Genomic DNA, 24717 nt, shown 5'->3' on the forward strand with positions numbered 1-24717 from the left:
GACTTCCCTCACTCTCATTTAACCTGATATGATAAAACCACTTCTCCTTACCTTGCCTCTTGGGTTTTCTCAAGCTCCAAAATACAATGAGGGAAACTAAGTGCCCCAAAACCACAAGGGCGGGGAGAGTGGGTCCTGGGGGGCTTAGAGGCATTTGTTGGGGCCGAGAGAAAGGGAGAGAGAGATAAGGTAGAAGAGATGAGGGGATGAGTTTGGCCTGTTGTGACAGGTGGGCCTTCACGAGGAGGCCGGGGAGGGGGGAGTGGGACGGCATGGGTGTGGCAGCAGGGAGGTTTTAAAAAAAGGACGGCCCGAGCAGGAATTCCTGCTGTTTTCCCCACCCTGGGATCTATTACTGAAAGTCTTCTCCTGGGCAGCTTCTGCTGATTGTTCAGCTGTTTTTGGATCTTTATAACACAGACCACACTGACTGACTGACTGGGCCCGTTTCTCTCTGTACCCAACATAGTAAGAGCAATGTTACCACTAGCCTCCACTGACATAGTTTGAAAACATTAGAATACATTTTAATTTAATTATTTAAATACATGTAAATTAAATAAATGTAAATTCTTCAAACAAAGAAAACTAGAAGCTGAAGTAATCAAATACGCTTTTTCCAAATCCAGCTCCAGCTCTTATCTCTGCTGGGTTATTATTCTATCTTTCAAGTATTGCAATTATTAGGATGAAAAAGCCCTACATCAACTTCCTCCTTATCTAGTACACCCTCATGTGCCATCTTATTGCAACAACCACTTCAACTGTTTGTAAAAATGGGCTATACAAATAAGATTGCCTTGCCTTCATATTATCAGTTAAAATGATCTGGCTATCTGCATTCGTCTGACACACAGCGCATTTCTGAGGAAAAGGGTCAAATCCATTAAAGCAATGACAGACAGATATCAACATCCTGAGGTCAGTTCAGCCTGCCGTGCAATCACAATACCCTCCAGACTTATTAATTACTAGTAGATTTTATTGCATTAGATAAAAAACACAACTTGCTGATAACACAGCAATAGAAGTGGCTATAAATACAAAAGCTGTATCATTCATTTCAAAACAATAACAAGCACTTCAGCTCTAGGCTTGTACAGAACCATAACAGGTGGTTCTGGTTTTTATGGCAATCTGAAATATCGCAGAAGCAAACAGCTGTGTCTCTTACACACACTTCAACGGAAAAAAGAATTAGTTTTTCAATAAAATACTGTCTTTACGAGCCGCCTCTGCTTGTTGACATTCCTGTCAGACATACACAGAGGAGATACACCTCCTAAAGGTAGAAAGAAGGGTGGGGTCAACATTACCTCCCGTGCCCTCACCCACTTTCTATCTACATACCAACAAATAAAGAAAAAACATAGCAGGCATCCAACCTCACTCATCATTCAAGCCAGTCACATCGTGGACAGGTTTAAATATGGAACACAATCTGGGCTGCATGTAGCCGAAGGTTGCTGTTCGTTACATGTGAATGTGTGCGTCTCTGTTGTGTGCACAGCCTAGTGGGAACACAACAAGATTTTTGTGTGTTTGCCAAGAACACAGACAGCAGCCACACAGACAAACACAGGCAGACACGCCACAACAACAACAACAACCCCCCCACTCTGTGGACCTACCAGGTATGATCTTCATCTAAGAGACGGTACAGAGAGGAAGAGGAGGTCGAGAAGAAGAAGAAGACGAAGAGAGCTGGGCAGAGGGGGAATGAAGAGTACGGGACACGCTCCTGTTTGTTTGCTCTGAACTGCCTTGTTTCTCCCCTTGTGTTGAATTTTGACAGGCTGTGCCTGCTGCTGGGATCCGTCAGCCTGCTCTCCCGTGGCCAGGGGAGGAGGGAGGACACGTCAAGCCTGGGGAAGGGGGCAGGCGCGGGGGCGAGGGGCTCACAGGGCAGAGAGGGGTGGGTGGCCAGGGAGTTGGGAGAGGGCTGGAGCTGACAGAGGGGTTATAAATATCCACCAGAGCCAGATGATCACACTGTGTCACAGTTAGAAACTGATGGAAGTGCTCTGGCGGGACACTTGGCTTAATTCGCCCCCTAGAGACAAGAACCCCCACAAACACAAGCTCTCGCTCTTTTTGATGATGGCGGTGGTGGGTAGAAGGTTTATTATGTGATGTTCAGTCACATCTCTAGCTAGAAATCAGATCTGGGCTTTTCATTAGCCAGGCGGCCTCATCAAAAAATAACCTCCGTTATCAATTGTACATTTGAACAGAATTGGATTATGAGTCTGAGTCCTCAGGGTACAATGTGATTAACACATGACAGTTGAGTTGCTATTTGGACTTAATGCTGTCAGTACTTTCTAAAGTAGAAACATCTTAATTATATCGCCAGGAGCATGGTTTATAAGACATGACGTAATGTGATCCAGGTTTTTGGTGCTGACCTTATTCTACTTGTTAGTGATCTAAAAGTTGGAACTGCTTTTAGTGCTCCCCTCATGACACATTAAGTACAATAAGATTGTTACTCATTGTCACACAACTGTGAATGACATGAGTTAAAATGTCCAATGGCATTATGGGGAAAAGAAAATACTGGCAGGAACACTAAGTGGACAGAAATAGCAATATGAAAACTGAGAACTAAAACACTTGTGGAATACTTTTTAAAATCTGCTTCGCACTTATTCCGTTACCAACGTCAAGTTTGGTGACGGACAGGCTGAGAGCATGGCCGCGGCTTTCAGCGTTTATCTCTTGTTGCTTTAGGGATCACAGCAATGCACAGCAGTCTCTAAATATAGATCAATATCTAAATGTATATGCATAGGGCTTTGTCAGTTCTAGCGCCGACAACTGGCTCCATTTCTCTGTAATACGAAAAGTATTTCCACTCAGTGTCTGGAGAGCTGAGCTGGGTTCCTTCGTCCCCTCCCATGAAACATGGGGAGTACAGATGGATGTCATGTGTGAATTGAAGGCGGCGATGCTGAGGAACCGTGATGGGGATTTACAGAGGATCGCAGGGACAACCTCCATCAACATCCAACAGCATTTGTGAACTCCTGAACTCAGGCGCCTCATACACATAGCATTCATGTTAGGACACACGCACGAAAGGCATTCTGAGCTTGTGTCCAGAGGGAAATACTTGTTGTCTCAATCTATACCCATGTGGAGCGGACGCTCCATTTTCCATATCGTAAACATTGCTTTCCTTTATTTAAACTGAGCAGGTGGTGAGGTGTCTCTTGAGAAAATACAGCAGAAAACGAGGGTCAAAACCTAAAAGGGCAAACACGAGGGGTGAACTTGGGGACTTAAAGATAAACACACCCCATGGAATAATGTAAATGTTGAGGTTTGAAAAATGAAAAATCAGTTTTTCTGACGCACAGAAGGGGTGTGAGACATGGGCCTGTAATAGGGTCCAACATGCAGCCTGGGAAATGACTAACGTCACAACCATCTTGGCCAAACCCTAAATATATTCCACATGTGATCGATCTGCCTGTTTCCATGGTTTGGCCTACAGTGAGTTAGCTATTACACTGCAACGACAGATTTCTAATTCCTCTTCACTGCCTAGCCTCTAGTCATTATGTTGAAACAGACTGCCATTAAACCCAATATCAAACTGGCCACTAAACGTTTGTTTTGGTAGCTCATGATGCTGTGTAAACTACAGTAGATTATTTGTGTCGTCCCGGGCCATCAGTAATTTCTCAAACAGTTTTGGGCCGATATCACAGACATGAGGACGACAGGCTGCAGTACTCCTCTCAAGTTTCGTTCTGACTGTGTGTTTTTAAATTCTTATGTCAACAACTCGTCTTTGTCAAAATGTTTGCTCGGAGTGTTTGTGTCACAGATTATGACATGTAGGCCGATATGTTCTGACATTCATGATGACAAATTAGAAATGGTTCCACAAGTGGAGTCAGCGGTAAAGGATAGGACATGGCAGCTAAGGTTATTTGCTTTGGTTTGAGAAAAACACGACCGTCGTGCCAGAAACAGAAGCAACAGATTCTGCTGAAGCTGCCAACTCCCAACACAATCTACTGATAGACGGCATGACTTTTGAACATTCATCATGTCGCTCAGTTCTTTTCTTTTTCTTGCTCAAAGAAAGGTCAGGCACATAACTCAAGCCCTCAGATTTCAGAATGGTCCGAGTGAGTCACGGCATAAAAATGATGTGCCACCATAATGAAAGGCACAGAGCTGCAGCACACTGTAGCTGTTCATTTCGCCAATCACACAACTATGCACAGGCAGGATTTTCAGAGATGAAAAAACACCGGGGACCTCTGTGGCACGTCTGGGATGTGATTTAGTCTAATTGGCCCTGGTGCCATGTGTGGGCAGAATTCAAACAGCCAATCAACCATGTCCAGACTCCAGTTCATAAAAGAAGACTCCATGGCACAACTTTTGTCACAAGTCCGTACAGCGCCGTTCATTCATTCAACAGAAAATCAAAAGTGCCACATCACATATCAAAAGTGTTCCCTTGAAACTGAAACCAGCTTCAGGAGCCCATGTTGTGAAATCAACGTTTTTGTGGCAAAAAGATTTTCAAATCCTTTTTTTTTCTTCCTGGTTTCCACATCACTGATGCAATAAAAAAAAAGGAGCTGCAGAAAAGCACACTTACATAAATGTAGTGTTTAACGGCAACAATAACCCAAGGCTGTAACTGAATCTGCTGACAGCTTTAGCTAACATACCAGGAATACCACACTAGGAAGGATAACAGCTCTAAAAACAGTACTGTCTGTAAACCGTATCTAACACTAACTCTTATCATATCTCAGGTGAAATCTGATAGAAACTCGCTTTGGCAACATGCGGCACATCCAGCCTCATGTCAAGCTCCATAACCATAAAGAAAACAAGATTCCTTGACATCAGAAAGTGAAATAGAAATCACTTGTAGTTTCAGCTTGAACACCTCTTCAGTATCTGTAGATGTATTTGACAAGATGACAATGGAAGTTAGTGGACAGCAGATGTCAGCAGTGGGTTAGTAAACACCGGTGTCCTCTGATGGCACCACTGTGTAAATCCCTGATATCCTCAATTGCATATGTTGTTCACTGCATATATGAGTCATAGCATTTCTATCTAATTGCAAAAGGGACTTATTCTGCTAATTGAATCCAGATCTACTGTCACGTGTGGAACCAAACAAACACACCCATGGAGCTGTGAGTAAGCTATTCCAACTTCCTGACTCTGTGTCCAGTGCTCACAGACAACGCCCATGTGAAGTCCTTTCCATTCTACCTCTTGGGGATATACCGAAATGAACACGCTAGCCAAAATAACATCTTCTTTTACCCCTTGTGAAAATTTAGACATTTTACAAAATCTGGAGTCACATGAACAAGCCTTGGCATCATGATTTAATATGAGTAATGCAGGTTTCACTTCAGCAGAAGCCACCCCAGCATCACATGGCAACTTTTTTTTTTTCTGGATCCAGTAAAAGGAAGATGGCCATGGCATACATAGCTGCTCTCACACTGTTAACATAACTCCCATATCCTACACATTCCTTTACATCATGATAAGCCAGGGGCATTCTCATCTCACGAATGAGTCAGACTAGATGGAGTAAGAAGAAAAAAAACATGCAGAACATAAACTCGTGCCAAGTACACAGTATTACTGGAGCAAAGAGGAGAAATCCTCCCAAAAGCACCACACCCCCCTCTCTCTCTCACAGTCTGGCTTTAACTCTCACACAACTATCTCTGTTGGGAACAGGCGAGGCTGAATCACAGAAAACAGCCCCACCTTGTTGGAATGAGTGCAGGTCTGCATTATCACATTTGGCAAACAGTCAGATGTGGCTCCAGAGATCGCGACAGTGTGCACAACTTAATTTATTGCAACAGAACTGGGATTCCACACCCACACCCGTGTGATTTTGGATTTCGATCTGCTCAACAGAACAATAACTATTGCTGTTGCATGTAAATAGAAAGGGTGGGGTGGGTGGGAGATTACAGATTTTTTACAGGTTTTATTTGTAGTTTATCATTTCTATGACTTTATTTTTCAGGTTATATGTAGTTTCTAAGTAAAACCTTCACCTGTATCTGTGAAGAAGAAGCACATGTCATATTGGGTGTGTGAAACCTGACAGTGTCTCAGAATACAGTTCAGGGTGTGTTATGACAGTGTCACTGAAACTTCTATTTCTATTTCATCTATTTTAACACTCGGATAATTGAAATCACAGCCTCATCTCAGTAGACTCTTCTCACCATCTCACTGAATCTATTCCTAAAGAGAGATTGCCTCGACTGCCTCGCAAAATAGAGGCTTGGCTCTATACAGTAACATGCAACTTTAAGCCATGAACTGTAATCAAATCACCCCAAAATAATAATTTGGAAAAGACGTCAGAGACGACTACAGTACGAGAATGTTCCTCAGTATGAAGTGCATGGTAATCTGAAAGGACATCAGTAGAGCAGACGTCAAATCCCCTACCTAAGACCTCCCACATTTCAAAGAAAGGTGGGATACATACAATAGCAATTACATCACATGCGTAGAGAGAGTAGGGCACGGCAGGATGTAGGTTAAGTGGCGCACGCTCAAACCAACCTTCTATGAAGTTAGGCCAAGTCTTCTCCTCTGGCTCCTCCAGTGAGTGGTCCCAGTCTGCTGCTTCAGGTGAGGCTCCTTGCACAGTGTCCCCTGCAGCCCCTGACCGAAGTGCACGCTCAATGGCAAGTGCCTCCAGAACATCCAGATCCAGCTCCTCTTCTTCCCCCTCAGGTTGTGCAGCTGGAGGAGGTGACTGCTCCCCAGATGGACTGAAAATCTGCTTCACCTCCACTATCTCTTCTACCACAACAATTTTCCTCCGCATGGCGGCCTCGTCAGTGTCAGAACTCAGAGACTCGCAGGTGTCGCTCAGGTGAGCCTCGAGTGCGGGTGTGGCAGTGGCAGTGGCAGAGGGTGTGTCCTCCTTCAAGTCACTCTTCTTCTTCTCTTCCCCTTGCTTTAGGGCCTCCGACTCAGAGAGCCTTTTCTCTGTGCTGCGCTCTGCTGCCTGACTGGCCAAATGTTGTGCAACTCTGGGAGGCTCCTCTTGCTTGACTAGGGGGCTGGCCACTGCCTGAGCTACAGCTGCCTCTGCTGTTACTGCTAGTGCTGCTGACGCTAATTCTCCGGCTGCGGGTGCTTCCCTTGCAGTGGAGGATGTTTTTGGTTTCGGAACCTCCCGCTTGATTTTTTCTACAGAGAGCAGAGCTGGCTCCACCTCCCCTTTGTCTGCCGGGGCCTCAGAGAGCACAGCTGCTGCCTGCACAATTTCCTCACTGCACATTCTTTCGGGAGTCATCTTTGGAGAAACATTAGTTTCTGTCAGCTCAGAGGCCGTGACAGGGCTGTCTTTAACTGTGGTCTTGGGCAGTGATGTCATGTCAGTGCAGGGCAATGCTTTCGCTTCAGGCAAAAGGACAGGCTTTGTGTTTATAGTCTCTGTTTCTGGTGCCTTAGCCTGTTTTTTCCCTTTCCCTTTCTTCTTGCTCTTTGAAGATTCCTCTGCAGCCTTCTCTGTGCTTATCGGGGATTTGGTCTCATCTGTGGGTTTTTCAGACCCTGACAGTGGTGCCGAAGTTTTCTTTTCAGCTTTGCAGCTTTCTTGTATGAGCTCCACTTGAGTTATTTTCTGCACAGTCACTGTTTCGACTTTGTTGACAAGTGTTGCCTCAGATTTCACTGGCTCCATGTGGGGCAACTTAGCATTTACCTCGCCCTTGGGGGATAATGGTCCCTGTGTGATCTTGCTGACATTGCTATTCTCAACCTTCTCTTTTACTGGTGCATTATCTACAAGTTCCACTGGGGGTGCTGTAGGGACCTTGTCAACTGGTACTGATGCTTCTTGAGTAGCAGTCTCAGCCTGTTTAGGGACTTCCTCCTTTGTCTTCCCATCAGTTTGTTTAGGGATGCTTTTGATTTGCTCACTCTCCTTTTTGATTTCAGCCTTTTTCTCTGTCTTTACACTGGTAGACACAGTTAAAGGCTCCGAGGTGATCGCTGGCGTGGGTTGGAGGGTATTTTCCATGACCTTCTCCACCTTTGTGTCAGGTGGCTCCTCGTTATTGATACTCTTCTCACCTGGAGATTTCTTTTTCTTTTTTTTGGATTTGGAGCTTCCCTCAACCATTTGTTTGGTTTCTTTAACCACCTCTGTGGCATCAACATTTTGAGTGGTCTGGGGGACTTTAGGGGCCTCCTCCACTGAGTCATCTTTCTTGACATGAGGAATCACCTTCACGTCTGCCTTCTCCTGTTTCATAATAATCTCTGTTACTGTGGTTTTCACAGTAGTTGTTGTAACTTCAATTTTTGAGGATTCAGTTTGTTTCATAGCTTTCAAAGGAACTTCATCGCTCTTAGGCTTTGCTGACAGATTCACTGAGGTTGCTTCAATGGGCTCCTGAGTCACTTGAACTTTGGAGATCTGCTTTACTGCCTCAGTGGACAATACTGGCTTGCTGGTGGGGCTGTCAGGTAGAGGTTTGGTGGTCTCCTGAGTAACAGTTACTCTGGCAGTTTTCTTGGCCTTCCCGTCTAGTTTTGATTCAGCTGGAGGTGCAGGTTTAATTGATTCCTCTTTCACCTTGACTTTCTGATCCTTTTCTTCCTTGACATCTTTATTAGCAGGTTTCGCAATGACAGGGGTGGTGCTGGTAGTCTCAATAAGAAGCTTCGAGGTTTCCTGAGCAGTTGGCTTTGTAGCAACTGCCTGGGGCTTCACTTTATCAGTTGTAGTTTCAACTGTAGTCTTCACTACAGCAGATTTAACTGTCTCCATAATCACTGTTTTTGTCTTCTCCTCTTTAACCTTACCATCATGGAGCATTGTGGTAAATGTATTGCTTGTGACCATTTCACTTGACTTGATTGACGCTTTTTCATCGGTGATCTTGGGCTTTTCTTTATTTGTTTTGAGAGCAGAAGGCTCAGCTGGCATCTTTGATGTTGCACCACCTGCAGCCACAGCAACAGCAGCCACCACTAATGGCAGGGCTGTTTTGGAGGACGCTGATGTCAGAGTGGTCTGTGACACATCCTGTTTGAAAGCTGCTGTCCGAACAGGGACAGAACTTGGCACCTTCTCGTTTTGGACCTCAAACACTCTTCTCTCCTGTGACGTTGTTACTGGCTTCTCACCACTCACTTCAGGCTGCTGACGAGACACTCTTTTCACCCTGCTCTCCTCCATCATCGCTGCCTCGGTTCTGAAGCCGTTCCCCCTCCTGAACAGCGGCTGAGACTGGTCTTCCACATCCCATGATGCTTTTGGCCTCACTGGTTCTGCTGACAGTGGACGACCCCTGAACCTTGGGGTCCTGTCAGTGTAACTTTCTTTTTCACCAGGGCCCGTCATCTTATGGCGGTAGCCTTGACGCTCGACCAGTCCCTCTTGGCTTTCTGCTTCGCCCCTGCGACCTGGTTTGGGAACATAAGATGTCGGACCTTCCACAGATTGGACCCGCGCAGCCCGGTGAGCAACGGCTAGAGTGGCAGCTGGCTTCCTCACCCTCTGCAAGGATGCAGGGACAATCTCAGGAGGAAGTTTGAGGTAGTCACGCAGGTAAACAATGCCCTCGTTGGTCAGGTACCAGTAGAAATGTCTCCAGGCAAATGTCTCCGTCACATAGCCCCTGGACTTCAGAGACCCCATGGCACGGATTACTTGGAGATTGCTCACACTTTGCACCTCAGGGTGTTTGACCTGAGGCCTCTTGTCCTTCTTGGCCACCATGACACCATCTCGAAACAGGACCTCATAGATAGCCCTCAGGTCATGAAGAGGCATCAGCATTCCAGCAACCATTGTGCTTTATGTCAGTATACTCTCTATAGTGAAAAGTCAAATGCACAACATCAAAGTGAGAGGAATCAGATTATCTCACGTCTCGTGTGAAAGAATCCAGTGGCAAGACCGGCTGTCACGTGTTTCTCAATTCAATTAGAACAAAAACGAAAGAACAAATCCTTGAAATCTTTTTTTCTTACTTTGTCTTCCTCTTGTTTTCTCCTTTGGTTCAGTCGAAGAAAAAGAATATTCCTCTGTGACTTCAACAAAGTCAAAAGTTTGCTGTCCCAACCTAGATTCAGCGTGGCTGGGAATGAACAGTCTCCGTTCTGCCGAGATGGCAATGACAGAATGGAAGAGAGTCAGCGTGTGTGAGAGAGTGTGAGAGAGAGAGAGAGAAGCACACTTCTCTGTCCGGCTCCTCCTACCTTCTCTCTCTATTTCTTAGGGGGAAAAAACTGGCATGGAAAAAAATTCTCACTAAAGTAAACAGTACCGCAGGAAGTAGGAGGCAAAGAAAAAAAATGAATGACTGCAATAAATTGATTGGTATAAAGACGGCGCAAAGTCAAATGAATGGGGCAAAGGCTGTTTGAGCACATGTTCTGTAGCTCTGTGACTTTTACGGAGACGCCCACCCATACAAGAGAGCACACGCCTCCTGTAAAATGCAGACACACACACACACAGCGGACACACACCTCTAAACACACACTGGCTGAAACACACCCTTCGTGTCATACACACCCGAATGGACGCTTCTAAACAGAGATTAGTTATAAGGCAGAGTGAACCAGTTGCCCTGCAGCGACGAGACTCACTGAGCGTCCATATCAACTACAAGTGTCTTGTTTTACATATTTCTTGATCAGGTATCACTGAAAAGCTTTTACTCTACACACAGGGTGTGGTTTTCAGATACTATGTTTGGCCGTCCACAGTAAAGGTTGGTGATATTTGAAGAGTAAATATGCAAGTCAAATTGAATGTACTTTGCTCTCCTTTGATAGGCAGAAACATTTACAAATCTTTTTATAGGATAGGAAAAAATACTGCTATGACACACACTGTAGGTTTGATATTTGGCAGCGCTAATATTAGGTTTATTCTATTCATATCTGTTTGTTTGGAGGGTTTCCCAGCCAGCAAGAAAAGGAAACTACGTAGACGAATCAGTGTTTCCCATTGCTGCTCATTAAAGTGATGCAACAGGCTGCAAAGCTCCATAAAGACGTGTTGCTGCTCCAGACAGCTAACATTAGGGCTTCATTCCTCCATTTAGCTGGGAAGTGAGACTCTTTCTTGCACAACTATATAAAGAACTGTGCATTATAGCTAACCTTTTCAGCACTCCCAGGAACATGATATCAGATTTCCATCCTAGATCACTTTTCTCTCCTGTACATCTGTCTCCCGTTCGTCTCTCTCTGTGTCAGTGAGTGTCCCCTGGCCAAGCCAGTTAGAGCCAAACTGGAAAGAAAACTGACTATTGTGGGACAGAGCAGAGGAGCACATGTTCACTCTTCTCGTTGAAAAGACGAGGGGTGTTGAATAAGCAGACAGTACACGGCTGGAACACGGTGATCTAGTTGCGAAATTATAGTGGTGAATGGGCAGCAGAGAAATGATGCATTCTCCCTGCTGCCGTTTGAAACCACACTTTCTATTACACATCCAAACACACATCCAAACACTGGTGGAAAACTGTTTTCTTCTTCTTTTATTTGCCATGGCAACAGTCAAATAAAGTGAGCCAGTACTGAGTAAGACAGATCCGCTTTCAGGGCTACAGTGGAGCAGCAGACCATAAATCTGTTGTCCTGGACACCTGGACCTCACTGTCATTCATCAGAGCAGTATTTGCAGAGACACTGTGAACTGACACAAACTATTAGCACTTAGTCAAACTTTCATCGGCAATCAAGCTAATCAGAAAATATCACTATATACAGTATATTCTTTTTACATACGTATGTGAGAGACTAACATTAAATGTGACAACTTGTCAAAAAGATTCAAACCCTTTGGCAAAACAGAAAGTAGTAGTTTTGGTAATAATGTTCTGCACCTCACAAATACCTTTCAATTATGTTGTCAAAAGAATTCATCTCACATAACAGTCGTCTGACATCTGTCTACACAGACCCAGTAGTGATGCCCCTGGCTGTGACAGTATGCGCTCCACCTAAAGGAGATATTGCCTAAATAACCGTGAATCATATTATCATTGTGGTGCAGGTGAAGTTAATGACTCAGACTGAACATTGGGAGGAGCTTCAAAAAGAAGAACAAAGGAATTCTTAGGTTCATTGTGCAAGAAAGACATTCCTCTGTATTACGAAACAAAAGTTTTATCATTGACATGCTGCAGTCTGCCTGACATTGAAGCAGGGATGGTGGTGGTTGTTGTGATGGTGATGGTGGTGGTGGTAGCAGGTATAGGCTGGTTGTGTTGGTGCATGTGAATCTGTAAGCTCAGGCTTAAGTAAATGTGTTGAAGTCACGTCAGGTCGGTTCTGAAGGGTTTTATCTTTCAACCCCTTCGGTACGAGGTTATATAACGTATAAGGAAGTTGTTGAGACACACACAAAAAACTAATACAATGCAAAATACGCAAATAAGCGCCAGCGGTATGCTGATCAACCCTGTGTGCAGAATTCTAGCCTGGAGCTATATCATTTGGGGTAATTTGCATCGCTAAGCATGGTGCCTGTGCTGTCTGGGCTGCATATCAATGTGATTTCATGCACTGTTTATGCACAAAGTGTTCAGTGAACTTCAAACTTCCCACAATGACCCTTACTGTGGCTCGAAGCCCAGTCCCCTCAGCCATCCAAATATGAAATATGCCCAAGAAACACTGTATGACCAGACTGGACAAACCTGTGCTTCTGCTTTTCACACCGACGCGCTCGTTACAGTCGTTGTGTGAAAGTTTGAGGTGGAGTTAACAGATTAAAAATAGACAGAAATCTCACGGGGAATGGGACGCACACTCACTCACTATAGAACTAATGTAATCTAATTTTATTCTGAACATAAACAGACATAGTAGCAGCCTACCACAGAGCAGCAGGTTGTGATTGATTGAAGCAGATAAAGGAGTAATATGACTTTGGGGAAGTGCCTGAATAGTTTCCTGGTTAGGAGCCCACTTCTGCTTCAGTAGGAGTTTCAGACCTCCAAGAGTCCCAGAATAGACTTGTCACCACCAACTGATGGTGGTTGGCGACTGGCCCATCGTAAAGGCCTTCTGCTCTAGGGTCTATTGGTCGGGCTGCACACGTGCCCTCTATTCTGATATCAGATCCAAGCCACTTCAGTCTCTTCCAGGGAAGGCAAAGGTCAGCGAGGATCTTTCTTGTCCTTTAGGAAAACCTGTGTTGACACCTTATGTCATCAATTTGTAAAATTTAGTGTGAGACAAACAATAAAAAAGGTAAAAGAAAATACATTTCTTCAGTGTTAAAAGCAGGTGAATATACCAGACAGAAAGAGTTTTGGACATCCAGCTTTGCAAGGCAAATGTGGATTGTGGCCTTTACTCTATTTCAAACCATGGCCTTCACTTTTGAAGCTTTGACAAATCATTCTGCAATGTCCGAGGACTGTCTTTATATTTGGATTACAAGTTTATTTTTTATTTGTGGAACTTGTCCGAGTTAGTTGGCTGTTGGTGACCCCCCAGTACGGGACAGCTGTGCCCCCTGACATTGCTGATGAATGTTAAAGCACAAACGCCTCTAATTCAGGAATGTGCTGAAGTTACAGTTACAATTGCGTCATATGGTGGGAGGGGATGTCACCGCAGTAATTATAGGCTGTCAGGGTAATTAATTTTAATTGATTATTTAAACTGTACTTAACTCATTGAGTGCCGCGCTCCTTTCCAAAGTTTTAGTCAAGTGTACCGGCAATTTAGACCATTTTTGACTTTTTATGTAGAGCCACAGTGTATTCTATATTATTGCCACCAACACATACTGTGGCTCAATTGAAAGGTTTACCTTAATGCTTCAAGTGGCCACAAACCGTTTGTTTCTACGTGCCTCTGTTCCTGAGAAAAGTCAAGCTAAACATGGCTGGGTTTCACCAAAATCCCTCCTTTTTTTCTAGAAAAGGAGATACAGCGTCTTTTATGAAAGGTGCGCTGTTTGTGTCTGTCGCTCTTCTGACACTCGCATTTCTGGATCAAAGGGCTCGTATAAGATAAATATATACAACAGTTGTTGTTCTATTCACAAAACCACCATCGGGGGCGGGGGGGGCGCCACTAAACAACAATAACACAGACGCACCGTGCCGTGTCACAGCTTCTCCCCGCGGAGCGTGAGGGTCTGTCGGCCACCGCGGCTCGGGAAGACCGGTCCCGCCGGTGGTCGCGGTCCTTCTGTGGTACGGGTCGGTGATGCCGGTCTGCTTTGGTCCAGAGACCATCAGATTTTACCGCGGGAGGACTTTGGGGAGGACACGGTGTTGCTCCAGATGAAGACCGGGCGGACTGTCGGCTGAGAGCTTCCTGGTTCAGCTCCGAGCAGCTGGAGCAGCAGCGCGGGTGAGAGCAGAGCAGCTGCGCTGCATCTGCATGCAGAACTCGTTTGCAGAAGCCGAGTTATGATAAAAACTTCCAGATCATGAGCTGTCATGTGACTTTGATCGTCATCTATTTCAGTTCTCCTCGTCGTAGAGTCCCCAAATTTACATATAATGTGTATTAAAGTGTCTATTTTCATAATTTAAAAAAAAAGCAAAAAACGTAAAATTACGTTTTCGGCACTCAACGCATGGGAACGAAAAACGAGAAATTACGTGGTTGGCACTCAATGAGTTAAATTAACATTTTTGTCTTTTCTGGAACTTTGAATGTTAATGTTGCATACTTTTAACATAATAAATAAACTACTGCAGCAGCTATTTCTGGGACTGATATCAGACTGGACATGCTAGCTGTCTCTTGTACTGCTGTATTGGCTGGTTGATCACTCTTGGTCCAACTGAAGTGACATGGATTACCTACTGTAGACATTTTATGCACACATTCAAGTTTCATTCAAGAGAAATTCAAACAGTTTGATGATTAAATTTAACTTGATCTAATTTAATCTTGTTCTAATTTAATCAAACTTCATATTTTAATTTTTCATCTCACACCATGATCAGGCCACAAATTAAACTTGCTAAAAAACAACAACAACAACAACAAAAAACTGGCTCATCACTAAATACCTGCAAAACTAGTTCCCTTTAGCTTCAAACAAAGAGGTTTAACACAGAAAACATTATATTTGTACATATTAAGATCATAATATTAGCCTTTAGCTCAAAGTAAATACTAATGTGGTTGCAGTTTAAGAAAAGCAACTCGGCAGGTTTGAATTTTTTCCCCCATATATTTTCTATTTGCTTTCATTCATAATGATGTCAATTCATAACATAACGTTGCACAGGCCTGAGCATTGATTGTGGAGAGGTGTCTTATCTGAATTCAAGGCCTAAACATTAAGCATGTCATATATTGTACAAGTTTATAACTTTGGCCTATATATGAACTTAACTTATTCATTGACTATTTGAACTATTCTCTGCTAATTGTCACATTTGAGGCTTTAATCCCACTCTCACAGAAACCTTATGACAACCTTGACTGATATTTGTGTGGGTCGGCATTAAGAACGGTGTCAATTAGCACATGAACACGCGGAGAAAGTGGCCTTTTGAAATGCAAGAAGGACGAAGGTGTCAGGATTAACCTCTAGCAGTGACTGGTCCTGGTGAATCTGGCTGTAATTGGGACGATCTTGTGGGGTTAAGGATTGATGACATGAGGGGAACTATGTATCCTATCCCATGTGTCAGGATACAGAGATAAGTTTCAGGAGTTCCTAGAAGAAAATAAATACATATACTGTAAACTGTACCACCGAACTCAAACCCGCAGAAGTGTGCTTAACCACAAATTGGCTGCAGACAAAGAGCCACTGTGTGTTAGGAGCTAGAGAGCAGAGAGGAAGACTGAGAGGTGTCTTTGGCATTCCTCACACTGCTGCAAAAATAAATAATCAACTGTTCTTGGATAACTGAGGCAACAAGGGGCAAATTACGGTAGAAAGAAGGAGATTTTTTTTTCTCTGCTCAGAGCTGAGGAGCCAGAACAATAGACAAAGTAAAGTTCTGAAATCAATCAACACTCTATGGGAACTATTCCTGTTGCCTCTGCCAACCTAAACTTTTCTTGCCTCGTAAATGTACTTGAAGTTATATAATGCTTGTAAAAAGCAACCTTGGAGCATGACAACAACCATTGTTTTGTAAAATAAGGTTTATGTAACCTTGTGTAAAAGTGATAGAAAAATCCAGCAGTGTTCAGAGTGGATTTTAGGGAAAGACTGAGCCTCAGCAATATCTGTGCTAATGTCACAAGTAGAATAGCCTAACTGTGTGGGTAGAGTAAGAAAAGCCAGCTCTTGGCTTTTGTCTCACCAATATACACGTAAATGCACATGGAAAATCTATAAACTGATGTGTGCTTGAGGTAAAAAAAAAAATTAAAAAAATGACAGGCCTTGCTTGTGTTCTCAAATCCAAGAGTCACGGATCACACTGACTTCTCCTTTTCCAGAGTGGAAAGAAATGAAGTCAGAGATTATGCCCTCCTTCTACCGACCAAAAATAAGCGGGAGCACTGAAAAAGTTTGCCAAGTCCCCTTCATTCTTACTTACTGTCACTCTAACAAGCTTTCCGTCATGGGTTAGTGGTGGAGCTTCTACAGTATGTATCCAACCTTACGACGCCCCCTACAGCCTCTCCGATTTGGACAGGAGCCCATCCGTGAGGGGGTAAACGGGGCCAGACTGAAAGCAGGCACAGCAATGTGACAGATTTGCCATGTCCAACACTTAAGCATCGACCATGGGATGGCAACAGGAACTTTCCCTGAAACCGACGCTGTGAACGCCAAAGTATATTAATCGCTTTTTTGTGAACAGGGTACAATTTCCTCCAGCAGCGTTACTATAAGCTAAGTAGAATATGTTCTTTCCACTCTCATGTAAAACTGAGTTCTGCAAACAGTCAGTGAGTACAAAAAAATGCTTTGTGTTGTAAACAAGTTCCAGCAGTGAGATCTGGACAGAAAATTTGAACCAGCCCTCAGCTCTCTTGTTCTTTCTCCTGTGAGAGCTGAATGCCAGCTCAGCTAAACAGCAGCCAGGGATCAGAATCAGCATGCAAGAGATGTATTGCACCATTTTGGCGATGTGGAATTGCATAAGAGAGATCAATGACATGCTCAACTCCCAGTAGTTCAAAATATGAGAGAGAAAAAAAGAAGCCTCATCTCCAAGTGGCCCCACCTCTTCATGACATGACATGAACGTATATCCAACCAGTGCCGGGAGCCATGCCTTCACTGTACCATTCTCCAGTATAGAGTCACTTACCTTTTCTTGGGCTGAGCCAGAATCGATCTCCAATGGGATCTCCTCTGTCCATGCTGCTTTGAATTGACATATTACACACAGGTTTCAGCAGCGCCAACAAAACACAACACCTTCTGTCTGCTCTCAGTCAAAACCACACTGCTACGTCTTGTTTTCACTCTTGTGAGACCCACTGCCTGACCAGCAGATCAACATGCCACACAAGATGGGGCTAAAAGAGAGAAAGAATGGGTGGTGGAGGGGTACATTCAGGGTAGGGAGGGTGTTTGTGAGGAAAAACAAGAACAAGAGAATCTTTTCATCTCTGGCCCATAAATGCAGAGGAACATCTACGATAAATCTGTGGGGCCTGCCGGGCTGGACACATCCTCCCCGCTGCCCCGGATACCCTGCTCCATGTCACATACATCTGAGGTCGCCTACGCCGTATTCCAACAACACCGAGATACACAGTGAGCGCCTTGTTCGGGCAACCTCGCAAATTACAGCCACAGAGGTTAAGATGAAGGGTGGACAACACTGGAAAAAAAAAGGGGAAGACAAGAAATGTAGACAGAGACAGCCCGAAAACAAAAGGCGCTATCAAGAAGTCCAAGATACACCCGACAACAACAGCTCGGGTTTTGTCTCTTGTATACTTATTTCTTGGTTTTTGGGGAGCGATCAAGCCTTTTGTAAGTCGATAAAAAGCAGTGTGTTAATGTTGGAGCTGGAGTCGGACATTAGCAAAGCAAAAGAGAAACAGTCCAAACACGCAGAGCTCCAATGCAAATTTTCTCTCAGTGGTAAGTCAGACAGCAAACAGGTGGAACTGCATTTCAAGGTAGGACCAGATGAAAGTGAGGAGAGTTTTTATCAGTTCTGACTTGCTGCCAATCAGGGCAATCATCTGACCTTGAAGATAAGACGAAGATATAAAGTCAAGACTGAGGTAAACAGGCTCGGAGCAGAGTGACACACACTGTTCAGACTGATGCGGAGGGAAATGAACCTGTCAAATCACAGTTCGGTTTTTAATAAATGTTGACGGCTGGGCTGTGTCAGAGCGAACACTTTAGTTCCTGCACTGATCCGTGATTAGAAGAAGCTTGACAAACATGACAAGATAATTAAGTGAGGATTTTCAATGAAGGACAAAGTGACACTGTCATTTTTTCTTTTTTTCTTTTTTTTTTTTGGCCCACCAAAGACAGGATGAGGTGCAGAGATGCACTCGTGTATCCTTGGTTTTGTTTTTGGTCTTTCTGAATCATTGACGGTGAGGGAAGTATATTAAACGATTCCTTTGACAAATCAAATTCTCTACCATGAAAAATATCTTTCTATACAATTTAATAATAACAATAACAATAACAATAATAATAATAATAATAATAATAATAATAATAATAATAATAATAATAATAATTAGTATTATTATTATTATTATTATTATTATTATTATTATTATTATTATTATTATTATTATTATTATTAAAAACAACCTTTTATCCTTTTCCATTCTTTTTTTTTGTGACACTGTAAATGACACATTTTCCTTTCTTAAAAACAAAAATCCCCACACTGACACTGACCGGCCTCAGCAGTTACCGTTAAATTAATACATGTGTGCATCTTCCAGAGTGTTGAGTATTGAGTAAGTCATGTTTACAAAAAAAGCATAATTGAAACATTGAAAGTCTCCTTTCAGTATTGCTGAATATAAATCATGCTTCACTGGACCCTCACAAAATGGAGCTGCAGCGTGGTGATGGGATGGCGTAAAATGGCCGTAGGGTGTGCCAGGTGTGGCACTGCCAGCCAAAAGCCACCAGTGTGTTTGTGCCAGCCAGAGCCGGCCATGAGTCGGCAAAGCTCATTCATTCCTTCCTCAGATTGTGATTGTATGAAAAAGTAGAGACATCTGGTAAAGATAGGTTCCCGCCATGAAAGAAAAGTCCCAAACAATGAAACAAAGTCATATTATTTAAACAAAAAAAAAAAAAAAAAAACTTTGAATACTTGCTCCATGAGTCAGTGTCTGTAAACCACACATGGGGTGTGGCCATGCCGGGCTTTGGTTGCTGTAGCAACACAGCCCACAGGTTAGCAAATACCATGTGCCGTCCACGGTTGAGGTCCCGGGGGAAGGTTGGCTTGCTGCTACTGCTGCTGCCATGGGCAACCAGCTATCAAACAACAAAACTGGACACAGGATCCCGGCTCTGACTTCCTGACTGGCTGCCACAGAGTGCGGATTTGTATTGTAACCTGAAGAGGCCGAGATTTATTTATAGATAGGCATCGTGACGATGAGCCCTTCAATAAAACGCAGACAAACACAATACAGGTGCCTCCTTGTGCACAAACGCACATATACGCTCCCTCGCAGAGACGCGGGGAGGTGATTTATCGTCATCACTCCCATAAAACCCCTCCATCTGGAGAGAATGAATCAGTTGCATTCTTTCTCTCCTCAGAGCGGGGAGAGAAAAAATGAGTGCACAAGCTGCTGCTCCGTTCAGTAAAAGACAGAGTTGCAGTAAACTTGTTTCACTGTTTGTGGCTGAGGAAAGAAAAGGACTATTCTGCTACAGCTTAAAAAAAAAATTCATTCAGAGACAGCGTTGACTCACCACCGTTATTAATTCTCTAACTTTCTCGAACTGGCTTTCACTGAGCCGAACCAACCGCAAGGGGGCTCATGTAACTCTATGATGTAGGAAAGAATCACAACAGCTGTGGCTAAGGGACAATGTGACATTTTAAATTCTGGCCGCTGCACACAATGTATCAAGACTTGAATCTTAGAGCACCATGGAGTAAAACAAACCTTAACTTCCTCAACTCATTCATACCAGCATTAAGACGAGGACAGAGCACCGCCCCAGCACAGTAAGAGACAGGTATGAAGTCCACTGAAGAGACGGTGACAGTTTGCAGAAAGAAGACTTAATGATGGGTGGGGTTTTCATAGATGCTGTGACATTAGAGAAGTACAGGAATGTTTTGCTTGTCTGGAATCACAACTCCTCTGCAGAAGTGTGACAACATGCACCCAACATGTCCGTTCATGCAGCAACGTGAGAGAAAAAAAAAATGCAACCCAGACTGGCTTTCATCCCACAACGCAAATAATCTGCATGAGACTCAACAATGACAACAATATTCAACTTGAAAATTAGAGCAGAAGTTTGGAGAGTGCCACGGGAGGGGGCGCTGCTGCTGGGGTGTGATCTCTGTCGCCGTGGGAGACGGAGCTAATCAAACAGGCTCATGATTATTTTCTCTCTCTCTGAACACCAACATTAAAGAGCTGTGGTCCTGGTCCTGTGTGTGTGTGCGCTTGTTTTTGCAAGTGTGTGTCTTTGATAACAATAACTGAAATGTTCGATTGACAACCAAGTCAGTTGATCTGAATATAATGTCTATGTGTGTGTGTGCCTGCTCAGGGTGGTGGAGTAGGTCTGTTGCAAGTTTCACTTACTGTGGCCATACTGTAGGTCACACAACTACCCACACGTCTGCAAAAGGCGCCTCTTATTTTAGCTTCCAAAATATTTACTCTAGAAACACCAAAAACGTAGCAACACATTGGGAAGGTCTCTGGTCTGCTGCTTGGTCTGAGAGGAGCCGCTGTTTTGCCACAATAAACTCAAATGTGAGACCCTCGCTGAGGCAGAATATCATCCTCTTTCTCCGCTTTTTTGCCAGACTCTGCATGGGGCAACTGCCCTTAAGCTGCCGCAGCACCCACTGAGTCGCATGTTTTGATTTATTTTGCCTTGGTCCTCTTAAAACTGTAGGACGAATAGTAAGTCAAACTTTGGTACTGAAGATGAAGAAGACGAAAAAGAAAAAGACAGAACAAAAGTGCATTGTACAGAACTTTGGGTGGAGTAGGAACTGAGAATCGACTACTTTACATTATTGTGTGATTAAAGTTCTTAGTTTTTTACAATGCACTGTCCGTGAGACTTGATACAGTCAAACATGTGAATGCTGACATATAATGAACCACGCCCAGCAGTGGTTCTGCAGCTGGGTTCATAAAATATCATCCCATCACTGTGAAGGCACATATCTGAATTACAGTGGGGAGAACAATAAACCCCTACACTGAACCTTTGCCTTAGCTTGTTAGAAATGTATATTTATCAGTTTATCTGATTTTATAATGGGGCTATTCATGGACTACCCCGCCCACAATTCAAGTGTCTTCACGGCGGCAGGAGATGGCATTTCACTTTCCTCCTTACTTGTTCTTATCAGCAGCAGGGCTGTAATGGCTCCACATCCTGTTTTCCACTGTGACACCTACTCCTAAAACCCCAGTTTTAAAGACAGGATAAGAACCCAAACAATGGACAGGCTTCCCTTCCCTAACGGTAATAAAGTTACAGTCGGCAGGAAACAGTTACTATTGGAAAAACACAGTGGATTCATTCACGTCGTCCACTGAGAGAGAAGTCCTAGAGTATAGGAGGAGGTAACAATCATAGAAAGTTGACAGTTTATCCTCTGGGCGTGCGGCCCCTGTGGGGACCAAACAGCAGAGTAACTGCAGTCAGCAGCTTCTCAGATTACTCCCCTGACAACTCCCCGACTCGCTTAATGTTTTTTCAGCCTCCTCTCACGATGCTGCTGCACACAAAAAACACACTGTGACCTTTGAAATAGTTTACTGTAACTGAACCACTAATTAATGTGCTGCTCAAAGGTGTGGGGAAAGTTGTGCTACATGTACTGTACAATACAACACTGTTTCATATAGGAAAACTACACCAACAATACACCCTTGTGGTAAAAAGTTAAGCTTGTAAACGTCTATCTCCTCGAAGGCACAACTGCAGCTAAAGTACATAAAAATTTAAGTATCAAATGTTGGCATGTCCCTCAGAAAGAAATGTGACCCGGTTTAATTATCTGTAACAATGAACGAGCTCACTTTGTAGAGCTGCCAAAGCAACCGTGTGAGGTGTGACTAGGAATAATTCCCAACCCTCAGGTGATGAAATGTGAACCATTGTGCAACAGAGCCCACACAAAAGCCATGACAGAGACATATGTGTAGCGTTACAGCATCACCCACCCCAATCAAAACAATACCAGCGAAATGCACTGACGTATGGATAGAACACGTTTTTATTGCTCCTGCATTGACACTTATTGACTTCACACACACATACACACACATTCTTGTGATTTTTTGTTCAGGAGTAAACAAAAACCTATTGTTTGCCCCTCCCCACCCTTCACCGACACACCCACACATGAGCATCTGACTGCATTTCTCTCCTTATCATTTATTTTTTTATTTCTTTACAGCACAACAGCAGCAGACATCGACATGAGGAGAGCAGACCAACCTCCTTAACAGAGGCCCACTCATATCACTCTGCTCATCCTTTCCCTTTCGCCTGAAGCGAAGCAATAGAGTGACCTGCCTCATTATGGGGGCCAGACTACACCCAGGTGTTACAGCCCCTCTGCATTTATCATTCCGGGTGGTTAAACATTCCAGATGCTCTTCAGAGGAAAATGACGGCCTGTGAGGGCAGGTCCTGACCCAGCCCTCCACCTTCAACAAAGCTGTGAATGATTCATAGCATAAAAACCTGTCCTGAGCTTACTGTGTCAGTGTGTTGCAGCACAATTATCGCTGAACTTGAGAAACAACCACAACCTATGCCATTTAAAGAGATATTTGTCATTTTAAGAATTGTGATAAAAGCACGTCAACCTACAGAAGCGATCAATGCTTTAATTCATGACAAGTCAAGGAATGAAGCCAAGGAACAAACATCACAAATGTCATCTTATTAGTCATTCTAAGCAAATGTATGCGTGTCTCATGTGCGTAATTGCATTCTCATGATTCTCCTGTTATGTTAATTTAATCAGGGTACTTATTGGTGGAGAGCTTCAGATGTTCTGGACCATCGTCTGACAAGAAGGAACACTCACCTGAAAAACAAAGACACAGGGTATTAGTGCAATCAGAGCTGTGGGACATTAACATCAGGGTAAGATACACCATAAAAATAAGTATAATAGTCATAACAGTGGGTAGAAGATGAAAATGCGGAGTTCAGATTTATGGTTTGGGAAAAGTATTAGACGCATCAGTTATAGATAAATCAGCAAACATGGAGACAAAGACAAAATGGTCTCCCATATGTGTTTCATTATCAGACAATGGCAAGAATGGATACGGCCTCTGACATGTGCAAACACTTCAGTCAAACGGACACACTTTCCTCCACATGCTGGAACACTTCTGGTTTTAAGAGCTGTATGACAAAAAGCATTTTTAGGAACATTATCAGGGTTCAGATACTGTACATCTCCTTCAAACTCAGGTCTGCAGCAAACTAAGAGTGGATTTTGGAAAGCCTGTTGCATGGAAGAGACAGAGTGAAACATCAGGATGGAAGCTCAGGTTAACTGGCTAATGTCACCATCTACTGGACAAACTGAAAAAAGGCAAGTGAGCAAGTTGCTGAGAACAGATACGAGAGGTACAATCATGACACTCAAAAAAGCTGTTTTACTTTGCATATGTTATCAGACATACGGTAGTTATTATTGAAGAGGGAGAACAGCAGGGGCGGAATACAACTGAGTACATTTAGTGTTGTACTAATGTAAAGTTTTGAGGTATTTTTGATTCATTTGTTTATATTTTTGACTTATTTATACGTCAATTAATTCTAATATGATACTTTTTACTCTACAACATTGTATGTGGGTTACAGCACATGTGATGAATTGTAAAATGTATAGATGAAACTACCCAGCAGAATGTAAAGATCTTAAAATTAGCTCCTATTTGACCTGCTAGAAAATTTAATATGTTCTTGTGACCAGTGGCATACTTTATAATACTTAAAAACGTATTGTAATATTACTAAGTAATTTTTCTTTGCAGGAGTTTTGCTTTTGATGGAGTTTATTTTATATTGTTTATGTTACAGGTTTCAGAGTACTTTTACCACAAATAGCATGGACTTCTAGACAAATTCAGTTTAACTTCTCTTCGCTCTTTCACAATCATAAACTCTACAGGACAAATTGTTTTTAATAGGTTCAAACTAAGTGAGAAAACAGCTTGAGGCTCAACACAGTAAACAAGGTCTGACCTGTTCAAGTACCACCAGACTAATGATGCTGTTACTGTTAGCTTCAGCATGTTTCAGACTTCCTAAGTAACTCGACTATTTCAGATGAAAAGCCCGAACTTTACAGCTGTCCTTTAAAACAGGGGTCACTCCACCCTGCCCTCAACACTTACACGAACCACCCACGTCGTTCTGCTACCGTGCAGGACCGACTCCTCAGACGCACGCACCCGTACATGTCATAGCTTCTTATGAATCCCGGCGACCCACCGTCGTCCCTGCTAGTGTTTCTCCTGTGTAACCAACACTGTGTTTAAATCATCACCTTCTGACACTGGTGATCTGAGAAATATCCT

The 24717-nt window shown here is 43.4% G+C and overlaps 1 protein-coding gene across 6 annotated transcripts in view; it reads right to left on the reverse strand.

Moving 5' to 3' along the window:
- Window positions 1-24717, reverse strand: part of LOC310999641 (plectin-like) — a 110705-nt gene that overhangs the window by 51982 nt on the left and 34006 nt on the right. Inside the window, exon 1 of one of the 6 annotated variants that reach the window (XM_083990159.1) lies at window positions 6589-7032. The exons of the other annotated variants lie outside the window; for them this stretch is intronic. Coding sequence (XP_083846285.1) covers window positions 6589-6856 — 268 coding nt within the window. The 5' untranslated portion in view covers window positions 6857-7032. Of the gene's footprint in view, window positions 1-6588; window positions 7033-24717 lie in introns of those variants that run through there. 6 annotated transcript variants of the gene reach the window in all.

Source organism: Trachurus trachurus (genome assembly GCF_905171665.1).
Source record: "Trachurus trachurus genome assembly, chromosome: 16".
NCBI lineage: Eukaryota > Metazoa > Chordata > Actinopteri > Carangiformes > Carangidae > Trachurus > Trachurus trachurus.